The following is a 14,097-nucleotide window of genomic DNA, read 5'->3' as shown; positions in this document are numbered from 1 at the left end:
TGCCCTTCTCTTGGGTTTAGCCCTTTCTGCTTGAATATTGTCTTCAGGGGTTTTCCTGGTCTTTTCACATTGTCTGGATCTTTTTCTGGTTTTTACATACCTCTTGGAGGAAGATTTGATATCTACTGGTGCTGTTGGATGGGGACAGTGTGCAGCCACCTCTGCAGGTCACATTTAACTGATACTGGGGTCTGCAGTGTCTCAGTAGAAGCAGGGAGAGTACTGGGCAGTTTACCATTTTCATTTCCATACAGTAGCAAAACAGTGGTGAATTAATGATGCAGAGGAGAATGCACAGGAAAATTTATGTGTTTTCTGAATTTAAATATATGAATGACAGCATCTTATGGGTCTTATGATATATTAGCTCAAAACTTGCTTTTTTTGGGATCTGGCTCTTTGTTTGCCGTGTATTTCTCTGCATGTTTTGTCAGACTTTAAGCATGACTTCCTTAAGCCTGGATTATACAGAAAATGTGTATGACACTGCATCATGTGTTGAACCCTGAACATCCTGCTTTTATCTTGTCATGTTATCTCATATTATTATGCTAGTTCACTGCTGAGCTTTTTAACCAAATGCTACTGTGGCTCATCTTTATTATAATAGAGACATATTTTAAATTTAAAATGCTTTATCAATACAAATAAAAACCCTTCTTTTGTAATTAGGAATGTCTTTGTGCTTTTTAATTAATAGAAGTAATGAAGAGTTATTTGGTTTCTGATGCTATATCTGGCATTCCACAGCCACATGATTTTAATGATATATAGTTAAAATGTCTTTTGAAAGCCTCTATAATAAAAATAGAAGAGAAAATTAGATTACCTCTGAGACTTAAAAGAACTGTTGAAGAATTTATTAGAGCAATGTTAAAGTATGCTGTAAAATGAGTCATGTTAGTCTCCAAATTGATCTGGGATATCTGGGGATTCAGAATGCTGTACTGCTCAGATTAATTAAAATGTAGTCAGCTGAAACCTTCACTATAATCAAAATTGTTCCCCAGGGTTATACCTTCATTACCATCCTGGTGTAGCCTTCCAGTCCTGACCATTGCTGAGCTAAGTAATTAGTTCAATTTAAAACCAAAACAAAAGGATAAAATTATCATGACAGTACTTAATTGTATTGTTTGGGGTTTCTTATTGCTATGCCTGGGCTCTGTTTGATATCATTAATTGTATATAGCCATTCTTTCTGCTCTCAAAGACAAACAGTGAGAGACAAAGTATCTCTGACGTGAGGGTTACGCTGTTTCCCATACTGTAAGACATGGAATATCTTACAGTTGCTGTTTTCTGTAACTTTGGCTAAGGCACTGATCTCCCTCTGCAGATGTGCTGCCTATCTCATCCTTCTGTGCTGTGGGTTGTGTTCTGCTCCACAGGGGTTTCCTTATCAGCAGTCCTGGAGTAAATCAACAAGGTAGGGACTGCATTTCCCAACAGAGCCTCGAAGGAAGAGCTCACATCATGTGAGTTTGTACAGGATACCAGAGGACATCTGCCTTACGAGGCTGTCTCTGGAGCTCAGGCTTCAGGACCCAGATAAAGCACTGCTACTGTCTCTTCCACCCTGTGCATGTTCTGGCCCCAGCTTTGCAGAGTCTGTCAGCAGTTTGTCCTTGAAACCCTCTGGATAAGGCTCGCCCTTATCTTTCTCTTGTGTCATGTCACGGGCACTGTCCCCGAAGCTGCTGAATAGCAAAGACATGACAAAGCTTTTGATTGTGGCTGTCAGTACTGGAACCTGGAGATTGTGACTCAGAATCAAAATGCATCTGAGTGAGTTGTGGCTCTGACAGAGTGAGCCCCAAGTTTGTTCTTCCTATTAATGATCTGAATGCAATGGATTTGGATTCTCAAAAATACTTTTAAAAACATTCATTCTTTTTCAAGGGTCAAAGAGGGGGATTTCATGTCCTTTCTGCCAGAATATGAGAAACAACTATTATATTCTCCTGTAGCATTTCCAGAATCCCACAGAACTTTACATATGTTATTTAGGCTCCAACAAACCCCATTAAGGGATATTTCTACTTTTTTTTTTCCTTCATTTTCAGTGAGACAAACTGAGGTAGAAGAAGTTCTAAAGGCTAAGTAGTCCCTATCAATGCATCAATGCATACTCCCAATCCCTTTAGTATAACAAAGCAACTACATACACCTGACTTCCATCCACATAAATCCTCTAGAACTCCCTCCTCTGACCATGTGCTCTGGACATTTACACAAAGCAAACACAGCTCATCTGTGCAATTGTAAAATAGAATATTGACTGCTTAGTACATTCCACAGCTTTGTACTTTTAATAATGAAAATGTCTTCAGTGTTAGCAGCTCTATTTAGGTGACATGTCACAGGAGAGGACAGTAGGGAAGAGTCCAGCTGTGCCTTCTGCAGTGATCACTCCATGCCCTGCACTGTTTGATGAAGCCAGGCATTTCTTCTTTTTGTTTCAGTGTCAAGGAGCAAACTTGATGAGAATCCCACCTTGTACATTTATGACAGGGAAATCTAAAATGGAGGAATATCCAGGCTCCCAAAGAGATTTGTCAAATTCTTTGCCCACGTAGGGAGCCAATCTCTGGGAAGACTCAATAAATCTATAATTAGACTTCATGGTCTGCACCTCAGACAGCTGGAAGTCAGATGAAAGTTAGTGTGAGGGGGAACAAAGGCTCTGTTTTTCCCCCTTCAAGAGCCCCAATTTGCAAAAAAGGCCATATAATTTCAACCCCTTGGTGTCTACTTGTCTGTGTTGAGAAATTCCATCACAGCCTGGTTGTGTCTCCTTCTAAGCGGGTTGGTGCTGGTGAGTGGGTGAATGTACAGCAAGGAATGTGCAGCCCCTTGGCTTGGCTGAGTGAGAAGAACTGCACAGCAACAGCAGGTGCTTGAGCACGCAAGCCCTGACACATCATCTCAACCCTTCATTTTTCTCATATACTGACAAGCTCATTTTGTACAGTCTCACTTTCTTCCCAAGTGAGACTTCCTTGCTGTCCTCCTCTTTCAGGCAGGTGTTGTGGGAGCAGGCATACATCAGGTTGTACTGGATGGCATCTCTACACTTTGTGTTAGCAGAGGAAAATGCAGTGACAGGAAAAGTGGCTGCTGCTCATTTGCTATTTAAATTGAGTGTTCTTAAAGATAGACAAGATGGTGTAAAATGCCTGTTTTTACTGTACTTTGTACATGGTTTTTACATTGTTTCTTTAGGGAGAGTATCTCAATTATTTGACATTCATTTAGAGGGTTTTTTCCCTCCTTCATTCTTATGTACACCCACAATATTATTTGTGATTAAGAAAAGTGCATGAGGACTGTGCTAAAATACAACAATGATTTTTTTTTTTTTTTTTGCAATGTTATTTGTGCTAGGGATTGGACTCTGTTCTCCTGTTGGAGTGAATGCCTGCAGATCAGATTGGTATACTAAAAAGCTGGCTATGAGTGAAAAGTGAGAAAGTTCACCTCCAAGGATTTCCTCTAACAGGACTATGTTTCATTTTATGTAAAATTGTAATTTACTGTTTTGCAGCTGTCTATATGCACTTTCACCCTCTGGTATTTGACACAGAAGAGCTCAAGTGTTGTTGGATTACTTTCTGTGGCATTTTAGCATCAGTAGTGCTGCACTTGACAGAACTTAGGCTTATGTAATGGAAGATAAGAAATTTGTGTCAGTTTTATATAATTAAAATTTTAACTGTTTCTTCCTGCATAGCTTAATGCCACGCTGTGTAGGTGGGATTGTCATTGGAAATTGTTTTAAAGTTGACAACCTTCATCTTCTCATGTGAATGGGTTATATACCCATCCTGAATAATCACCAAAGTAAGGACTGAGAGCCAGAAAATTGTACTGAGTAGGACCACAGATTGTCTGGGTGAGAAGAAGGGCACTGGGTGTAGCAGATTGTGCTCTGCCTGCAGTTTTCCTGAGTTTAGAGCTGCCATTTGCAGCTGCCAAGCAGTGTGGTGCTGCAGGCCTGAAGAGTACCTCACTGTTCCAGTGCATTTTTTGTCCTATGCCTTACTGTGCTTAGGTGTAAGCATGAGGATTTATTGTGCTTTGAGTAGAGAACATTCAATTTGCCACAGTTAAAAGTGATACTCTGTAATGCAAAACATGAAAACCAGTGCTGGAGATCTTACTGTCAGTCCCAACACTTGTTTTGGGACAAGAAAGAAAATGCAGATGATGAGTCTATTCCTCTCCTCAGTGCAGACAGTTTTCTGCAAAGACATATCACTCTACCAGCAGGGCACCCTATGGAAAAGTTGTGTTGTTGGGGGTTTTTCCCTCCTGTTTTTGAAAGATGGATTTGTGAAAGCAGGTCAGACAAAGTTGGGGTTATGTGCCTGGTTGTGAGTATGAACTTTTGATTTCTTTCCCTGTCCTTATTACAAGTAAGTCTCAGAGGAAAGTACTGTTTAGCTGAATGACTATAATTGTTTAATTAACTGTTTGCTTAATTAAAGCTTTGGAATTTTTCTGTGTCTATAAGTATCTCTCTTTCCTATTCAGCATCTGTGGGCATATCATCATCCATCCCTTCCTGGAAAGTATATTCAGAAGTTGTGGCAATAGTCACTAAAGGTTTTGAAAGAAAATTTCAGTGCAGGATTTAAGGCAGATCTCCTTCAGCATTTGTAGCCACCTGTCTCATACCAAGTTCTGTGTACCTCCCTTATGCAGCTATACACACAGAGCTGTACCCAAGTACTCACAAACTGACTCCAAGAGCTCCCTTTACCTTTCTCACACTCTCCAAACCCCATTTGGGTGTCCTTGCCTCGATGCCAGGTGCAGCACCAGCTATGCATTGATGGGGGTGGGTGGAGGTGAGTCTTGGGTCCTGCAGGATGGCTGCAGAGCTGTGTAGCATTGGTGCTGTGGCACCTGGCAGGACCTCTTTTTAAAGGTCTTTGTTGAGGTATGCTTTGACTCTCCCCAAAATCCCAGCTTGTTTCTGTCTGCTCAGCTTGGCAGGGAGGGAGAAAAATCCCGGGGTTGTTTGGTTGCATCAGAAGAAAGCCCCCAAGGCAGAAGGTAAATACAGGGAGTGGAGCAGAGGATCTGAGTGCTGGTGGGACTTGTCCCCCTGGCGCTGTTTGGATTTACCCATCTGGCTCTGGTCCTGCTTACACCTGTCAGCTGAAAGGGACAGTGCCAAAGCAAGGAGTGAGTGAATGTCCTCTTGGAGCTTTGCCTGGCCAGCTGGCAGCACACATCATCAGCCAAGCTTTCCCTTCCTCCTCCTCCTCCACAGCCTTGGACACGTCATTCAATATGTATGGCCATGCCTTCCCACCACAAGGGAGGAAGGTGGGTTCAGCCCCATCAGCCCCTCTTAATAGAAATTGAGGGTTTCAGTCTTTGTTTCTTTCTTATATGAGAGGAGAAAAAAAAATTTCCTCCTTTTAATTTACTATTTTTAAATTTTTTTCACTTGTATAGTGGTCTCCACTAGAGTGGACATATTGTGTCCATTGGAGACAATATGTCTCCAATGGACACAATATGTCACCTTAGCAAGACAAAGCTAGCTCACAGTGCTGGAATTTTTTAATGGAGTTTTATGAGGAGAGAATAGGAGGAGGAAGAACCCACCAAGTAGGATTGGCTCCAGAAAGAGGTTAGAAGCAGATTGAGGTTTGTCTGCCTTAGAATATGAGGCCTGTTCAGTCAGATGTGCTTCTTTCTAGCTTCTTCTGGTAATGCCATGCCCATATTCATCATCATACTGCCATTTTCCAAAGCTGTCATCCTGTTATCCCCATGTCAACAAACCTCCCACCAGTTTGGGTGACAGACACATTTCAGGCTCAGCTCCTGTGGGGAGGGTGTGATGACCCTTCCTTCAAAACAAGCCAGTCCTGTCTGCCACTGTGACACAGCAGTGTTCCTGCCCATCTGCCAGGGGGGTGTTTGGGAGCCCTGCATTAGTAAGCTCAGTCACAGCACTACTGCTTTTTTTTTTTAAGCCAACCCTACATCCCTGATGTCTTTAATATTGATGGCGGAGTAAGTAATATTTTCCCACGTGCAAATGGAGAATAGTACCACAAAGTGTCACAAAAACTAAGTTGATTCATTAGGTAAAACCTGAACATTTAAAATTTATAAAGATGTATTTTCCCCCTTTTCTATCAGTGTAAAACTAGTGTTTATAAAAGACTATTCAGATCTTAGACTGCTCTAGATGCTTTTATACTGTGACACCTTTTACTTGCTGATAAATTTGATAAATGCATTTGCAGTACTTCAGCAACCCTCTTTTAACAGCCTCTTCTTCAAGTTCTTGCAATATAAACCTTCTGGATGAATCAGAGTTATCACATGCAACACAGCCCAAGTTGGTTCCATGGCATGCTACCGTAATTTTCATTTGTTAAACAGTCTTAGCACTGCTAGGAAGTATTTTGTGTGAAATGGATTGTGTTTATTATTTCTGTCAAATAAACTTAACACTCAAGACTCCAAGCATAAATTACTAAGCAAAATCAGAAGCAAAGGATGAGAAGATCTTATACATAGTGGAGAGTGAGCAATGAGAAGTTTTTTCAGCAGATAAGACTTTTGCCAACTTAGAATATTTTATAGCTTGATGCATGGTTGTTTAACCAGCAGCTGAATTAAGAAAAGACAACCTGAAATAAGTACAGGAATTCATCCAGTCACCTTAGCTGAACTCACAGTGACTTCTCTTGCTCTTTGCTGAATTTTAATCCAGAATCCAGCCTTTCTTTAGTTGCTTCTGCTAAGGCTTTTACACAGTGATGATGATGTGCAGTATGAGTTGGTGCTGTCCCATCAGTGTTCGGACCTTTGGATCAAGTGGACCTTCCTACCCAATTTTTTCATGTTACCATTCCTGTGGTCTTGCTGAGGTCATGTTGCATTAGAAAGTGTGTGTGTGTGCCAGTGCTAAATCCATGGCTCCAGAGTGTCTTTACATGACAACATTCTCCTCATGGGGGATCCACACTACATTATCACGATGGCCAAGTGACCTGAAGTGTGTTAGGATCTCCTAACAGACAGGTATGCAATGATGTATTCTGTCCAGAGGTTTTTTCCCTTAAAAATCACAACAGTTTAAAATGAGGAAAATTCTTGAGCCATATGTGTTTTTAAAAAGAGAAGCAATGCTGAACCAGTGTATAGCATACAGTGGAAAGGAAACCAAATACAATATAATCTGTAATACTGCCTGTACCCTGGAGCTGAGCAACTTTGGAACTATAAAGGGATTTGAGCACGTCATTTATTAATTTATTTTTTTTTTACTCATATCTGTGCCATTTGCAGCAAGCCCTATATCACAAACTTGCTGCCATGCTTGCTCATATTGTGCAAAAGAATGTGGATGAAACAGCACTCAGCACATATAGATTCATACCTGTATATGTAATCTTGTGCATATAGCCACACATTTGGGGTTCTCTCATTTTCAGAATTATACAGTCTATTGGCATGGCTGTGTGCTTTTTACAGTAATTTAAGCAGGTAAAAATCAGATAGTATATATTCTATTACACGTGCTGATACCGTTTTATTTTCCCATTTCTTATGGACAGTGATAATAAGAATTGATATTTTTACGTGGAGAATTTCATTATCCAAAAATACCCTTAATATTGACATGCAAAACTGGTGTAGCAGAAGAAGCATATCTGATCCAAATCATTAACTGAGCTGTAATTACAATGACAATACAAAAATGAAGCAACCTTACCTTAGCTCAGGAGCGTCCTTTTCCTCTAGCCCAGGCAGTTTCCTCCCCTTATTTAACTGAAAAGGGAAAATCCAGTTAAATTAAGATAAGGACTGGAAGAGTGAGTGATTTAAGGAGTTCTCATCTGAACTGCTGATCCACTTGTTTTTAGCAAATTGCAAAAAACCTCGATCCAGCAGTAGCTCAGAGCGACTTTTCTATTCTCGTGTGTTCTGTGGGCTGAGAATCTGCAAGAATAAACCTGAGACGGTGCTGCAAGAGAGAGACAGCGGGGGGGACCTTGGCACAGAGTTGGACCAAACTCTAAATATAGCCCAACCCACTTTCTGTGCAATTCTCTTCATACTCTGAAGGCAGATGACCTTGTCAGAAAACTGACCTCCTGGTATGTCCCCCTCTTAGTAGAGAAGATCTAAGGGAAGAGGACTGCAGCATAAAGGGACAGAAAAGCAATCCACCATCTGCTTGCAGCAAATGAATTTAGGTATGGGCTCTTATTTTCCTGGTAGTTTGAACTGATTGACTCATAATGTGCTTTAGTTGATCATTTAAACAAATCAGGTGCATGTCAATTCACAAAAGGGCTGTGCAGATGAGAGATTGCATTGTAATTGTTAGTCTTAAATAGAGAGCACTGACATAGATGACAAGCCCAATGCCTTTCCTCCTCTCAAAAGCCTTAACGTGTCAGAGTGTGCAGTATTGCCCTAAAAACTTTTCCCTGTAAAAAATTACCCCTCCTTTTACTTGCTCTTACAACAAGACTTTCCAGAAAAGTGAGTTAAATCCACAAATATATATTCTAGTACTGTATGCATTTGGGATGCTAGGATAGCTTAAAAGGGGATGAGAACCTGCAATATCAGAAATCAAACTGCAGAAAAATTTGAAGTATATGCAGAGGAGGAGGAAGCAAAGAATAAGAGGAATAGAAACATAACCCTTGTGCTAGGGAACTGGTTTTCAACAGATGTTTTATAATCTGGGGAATTTGCCACTCTTAACTTTGTGTGGCAACATGTCAGGGTATTTTGTTCTTAGCCTGAAGGACAGTTTAACTTGATATGAGTCAACCTGATACTCTGTCAAATGGAGACCTGATACTTCTATGTCATATGAAGGCTTCTAAATAAAAAAAGCCTCAGAAATCAGAGCAGCTCAAAATGTCAACTTTCATTTTGTGCATAAAGATGGGTAGGAGAGCTGGGATAAAAGGCTGTTTGCAATGTTGTTCTTCAGTGGGATATATTATTTGGTGGTGACATCTATCTGAGTGTATGCTACATGATATGCATGTGTGCAGTTTTCCATGTACAGAGAAAACCTGAGAAAAGTCAGGACTGTGATAACTACATACTACAGATGTGTGCATCTGCAAAATATCCCTGAGCCAAAAAGGTGGGAATGGTATCAGTAGTCAGTAAAGTAGCAATATGTCTCTGTGAACAATAATTTATGCTGTTAAGTTTTTGTGAAGTGTGCTATATATCCTTTTAATTGCAGCCTACTATTTCTGGCAAGTTCTGCTGTGTAATTTTTATCATGATCTATAGACTTGAAGTGCACAGTATCAGCCAGACTCTCTGTGTTACCCTCCCAGCAAGAACTGCAGCTGTGAGCCACAGCTGCTTCCCAATACAGAGACCAGTAAAAAAGCACAAATCACTGGCAGTATTAAGGGAGACATCACATCTGGGACCATGCTGCATTCCTGGCTGAAACTCAGTCATAGGCAGACCTAGGCTAGACCCCACCCATTAAGTAGTTTTATGGAAAAATCCAAGTTCATCTTTCCTCCCAGTTTACCTATTTCTTCCCCATTAACACAAATAAATATTTGTCAGAAGTTAATATTATAACAAATGAAGAATGCTGGTGGTTGATTTTGAAGAGAGGACCTAAAAAAGGAATGAGTCCACCTCCAGATAGGTGTATATCAAATAGCACTGTGTAAGCAGTGAAATTCTGAATGTACAGGTCACCAACATCACTAAACATTGTGCTCCAGGGTGGTACCGTCATGAGAGCCACACCAACCCTACCAGTTCCAGCTCCACAGTGCCACTGCCAATTCTACCCCTCTCTCTAGTGCCAGAATATTGAATTCACCACAGATCCCTTCGTTCAGACCAGGAAGGTGATGAGGGTAAAGAAGGGAATATAATACTCCTCCCCAGCAGGAGTAGTATACTTTTCACCCTCTTTTTCACCAGCTTTTCACCCTCTGCTGCAAGCAGCAGCTTCCACACTTGATAGATGGGTCTTAGAAAGAGAAGGAATCACAGTGTTTGGTGGGTGTTAAAGCACAGGCATAGTCATACTTTGGCAGGAACTCTGCCATGCACTTCTCCCATAGGAATATCATGGAGAAGGAGTGATTTCTTGCTCATACAAATAATACACTGGTTGGCTTTGGGCAGGGAGGGAATCTTTAGGGAGGCTTTTATAGAGTGGTGCTGTTCATATGTACAGGGCTCTAAATGTAGCATTACTAACCCCAGTGATGCAAACTTCCTGGAAGAAGGGGAAAAGGCTTTAAAAGTGGTTGTATGTGTTCATCAAGATGGATGGGAAAATGCTTGGTTTGACAGCTATATACACTCAAGTTTTCTTTAGGATGACTTTAATTTTTCTGTCTGCACCATGAAGAGGAAAATGCATTAAGAGAGTCTGGCCCTAGTTTGTGCCTAGCTTTTCCTGAGCTCTTGTGTTTTCCTTATGATTCTGAATGGGTTTTCTGCATATTTGTTGACAGTTTTTAACTGCCCAGCTTTCTTTGGTAGCATTTCCCGTGGAATGAGTTTGGTCTGACTTTTCCAGAGCCCAGGCAGTTTCCTCTCCCAGATGCCTGTGTTGGGGTTGAGACTTATTTCAAGCCAGGCTCATGGGATTCTCCCTCAACACAGTTAAACATTTTGTAACTAGTATGTGTGAACTGATTTTTCTTTTGATTAACCCCAAATTCCTAGACATTTGTAGCTGTTTAAATATCCCACTGAGCATTTACAAGGTGAGATTGTGAACCATAATGACTCAGACAGTTTCCAGTGTGGTCAACTGTATCCTGGCTTGCCCCGTTCCTCTGCTTTTCAGAGTTGGATAACGTTGTCTTGTGAGCACAAAGTGTTGCACAGGATTAAACAAAACACTCTCCCACTTCCCTGTCTCTCTAGAAATATGCTTTTGAATTAAACTTGGAGTTATAAGGAGGTTATTGGAAGTTTCAGCATGAAGGATAGTTTTTGAGAGAACAAAAGAAAAAGAGTAGACTGAAGTGATTTGTGGATGTTATCTCAGCCTTCACTCATGATACCATTGGTGAAGGGAACAAAGAACAGAACTGATTTGTACCCTGTGCTGAAGTCTCTGGTTGCTCTTTTTTGGCAAGCTCATAATGAAGAAATTGAGTTGGATGGCAAACAGTAAAAGGACCTGTCATATTCCTGTCATGTCAAATCTTCATGTTTGTCCTTTCTTACCATGGGTTTTAAAACTCCAGTGACTAAATTAATACTGAGTTCTCTCTGCTTACCTTGGTGATGCCCCACTTATGCCTTGGACTTCCATTGTCCAAGGGATAAGTGGGATATTCAACCTTTACCTAGCAGGTGAAAAAGTTAATTCTTATTAGAAGGGGAGTGGCCTACTACTTTTTACCTCTGATCAGTCATGTTCTGTGGCTTTTCTACCATCTTTCTGTCTTACAGGCAAAATATAGCAATGAAAATGTCAAATTATGAGGAGGGCGAGGTTGTAGCTATACTACAAGCTGGGCTAGTCTTGATCATATAAAATTTATTCTCCTGTGCTTACATATGTACAACAGAGGATTTCCTCTGGTCTTATTCTCTGATAGCTCTGTATTTTGTCTCTTGATTCACTCCCAGTCAGCAAGTCGTGTCAGAAATTAGTTTGTAAGTACCTGTTTTGAATATTAAAGTAAAAGTCTTTTAAAAAAGGGAGATGTAATTGTTAGAAATGTCTTCTGGGAAATCATTTGCATTGCAGATAGTTATGCGTGTGATAAAAACCCATTTTTTTATCATATCAGAGTATAATGAAATTTAACTTGATATTATTCTGTTAAGACCTATTATTTTTTGTTTGAATGGACAGTGATTTTAATTTAAATTATCCATCAGGGTAAGGAAGAGTAACCTAAATTGAACATCCTGTCACAGGATTGATCAGGCAAAAATAGTTGTTTGTGCTAGATATGCCTTTCAAACTGCCCCAGGAAAGGGTTTGCATTTCCAGAAGAATGTTGTCTTTGACTTTGTAGTACAAGCTTTTGCCAGTCCTTAGGAGCTGTTACAGGGAATTCCTACAGAGTGGCTTGGCACAGGATTGGCCTGGCTGGAGTGTGAAGAAGTTTATCTGAATGTTACCTGTGGGGACAGAGCTGAAGTTCCTTTGAATCTTTGGTAGGAGTGTGTCTCTTTGTGCTGAGTCCCACGCTGTTTGCTCCTCGGTGTGCCTCACAAGCACACTGAGGAGCAAACCTTTTCTCAAATACCTTGGCAGGTAAAGTCTGCAGTTTGAGGCATCCTTGCAGACATCAAAACTTATTGCTGTGCTGGAATGTGCCTATTTTGGGAAGGGTCTCTTTAGTTTGTAGGGATTGGAAGGCAAAACTGCCCAGACCAGGGGGACTGTGCATAGTTTGGGATGATGGAGCCCTGGCACCATGTGTAATTCCTATGGAGGTTGTCTCAGTCTGAGCAGAGAGGCAGGTCTGTCTCTGTTGCGGCAGGCTGATAAAGTCAGAGGAATGGTTGCTAACTGATAATAACCTGCAACAGAGCTTTCTGTGCAGCTTTGTGCTTCCTAGTGACAATAACAGGTACCAGTGCATTCACTGTTCCCTCTTCAGTTCTAAATGGTCAAAATCCCCAAATATTTTAAGGCCCTATGAATGAGGGCACTTCATTTGATTCATGTGCTCATTTTGCAAAAGTTAAACTGCAAAAACTGCCAAAGTTTTCCATTAAGCTGTAATATTATGTCTTTTGATACAATTAAATTCTATTTTTTCATTTCTTGTGAGTATATGTTCTTGTATTGCTTTCCAAGACTAGATATTGTCTTACTCTACTGCTTTAAATTATTTTGCTAATCCTTAGTCAAGGAGGTAAGGAGATGTTTTGTTGTTTGGGGATTTTTTTCTGTAATGTGTCATCTAGATTTCTCAGTTGTGCCACTCACTGCACTTGATGCATGCCTGTGATGGGGAGAATTACTTATTTTTCTTGAGTTGTCAGGGGACCCTTTCTGATTTAGCCAGAGAAAAGAAAAGGATGCTGACACTGTCATAGGTATTTTTAATGCAATGGTTATGTGGTGATCTTCCCAAGGACAGACTGCTTTTGTGTCTAACATTTTTTATCTCATTTACAAGAAGTTTCTAAAGTATTTCCATGATAAATAGCCAGCAATTTGTCTGAAGAACCATATTAATAATAAAATTTGCATTCTTAGCCATTCCGTGGTCAGGAAGTCCCCAAAAGAGCTTCATGGCTATTGCTTGGCCAGTTGGCTTTACACCATGGGCTCCAGGGTATCTGAGCTATTATTAGCCTTCTCAACAGGAAAAATCAAAGCTGTCCACTGCCTACAGAGAGGGAATTTAGGGAGGATTGACTGGGTAGACATGAAAGAGATCCTCCTTTTGGGGTTAGCTGTGCTGGTGACACACAGCTGAGTAATTTAGGTTTGGGCTGTGTGAAATGCTGAGTTCTGTACCTCCTTCTCCCACTGCTCTGCAGAACCTTTCCCATTTGTCAGGGAAGTATGTTAATCCTTTTTTCTTAGTTAACCAGCCCACCAGCCAGGCCTGCTGCATTTAAAAGAGCTCATCTGTTGTTTGGGTACTGGTGGGCAGCGAGGCAGGACCTGCCTGAGCCCTGTGCCCTCTGCTGCCTCCAGGAGAGAGGTGTGCTGTAAAACACTGTCATTGGCACTTTTAGCCCAGCTACTGTGGTCAGCACAACTCTGCTGGCAACAGGAGCCCCTCTTAGCTGAGCAAGGATGAACAGGGACTTGGGAGCCAATTTTGCTGACAGCTGTTACATTTTACAGAAATTTAATTGACCTTGCACTGTGTGTACCTGATGGGACATGCAAGAGAAATGCAGTCCTGCATCTCCTACACAACTCCTGATTCACTGAAGATTGAGGCCAGTTTTTAACAGCAAAACTGAGAATAATAAGGAAGTCTCCGAATTTTTTTTTCTCTGCCCCTCTTCTCCCTTCCTCAATTAAGAAAAGTCTTAAGATGTGCCCAACACACTTGGCATTTTAATTGGCATCAGATGTGTTTCCATCTACTGAATTTAGAGGTGGGAGAA

The 14,097-nt window shown here is 40.9% G+C and overlaps 1 protein-coding gene and 1 long non-coding RNA gene across 4 annotated transcripts in view; one reads left to right on the top strand and one right to left on the bottom strand.

Moving 5' to 3' along the window:
• The window catches only part of LOC132341956 (uncharacterized), a 48,927-nt gene extending 40,961 nt beyond the window's left edge, over nucleotides 1–7,966 (bottom strand). The window contains exon 1 of the long non-coding RNA XR_009490361.1: nucleotides 7,751–7,966. This is a non-coding gene — a long non-coding RNA (uncharacterized LOC132341956). The remainder of the gene's footprint in view (nucleotides 1–7,750) is intronic.
• Nucleotides 1–14,097, top strand: part of CMSS1 (cms1 ribosomal small subunit homolog) — a 221,776-nt gene that overhangs the window by 181,520 nt on the left and 26,159 nt on the right. The window contains exon 1 of one of the 3 annotated variants that reach the window (XM_059874111.1): nucleotides 8,099–8,234. The exons of the other annotated variants lie outside the window; for them this stretch is intronic. Coding sequence (XP_059730094.1) covers nucleotides 8,225–8,234 — 10 coding nt within the window. The 5' untranslated portion in view covers nucleotides 8,099–8,224. Of the gene's footprint in view, nucleotides 1–8,098; nucleotides 8,235–14,097 lie in introns of those variants that run through there. 3 annotated transcript variants of the gene reach the window in all.

Source organism: Haemorhous mexicanus, chromosome 2 (assembly GCF_027477595.1).
Source record: "Haemorhous mexicanus isolate bHaeMex1 chromosome 2, bHaeMex1.pri, whole genome shotgun sequence".
In the NCBI taxonomy this organism is placed as follows: Eukaryota; Metazoa; Chordata; class Aves; order Passeriformes; family Fringillidae; genus Haemorhous; species Haemorhous mexicanus.
The sequence above is the reverse complement of the archived record's forward strand: the minus strand, read 5'-3'. Positions and strand labels throughout refer to the sequence as shown.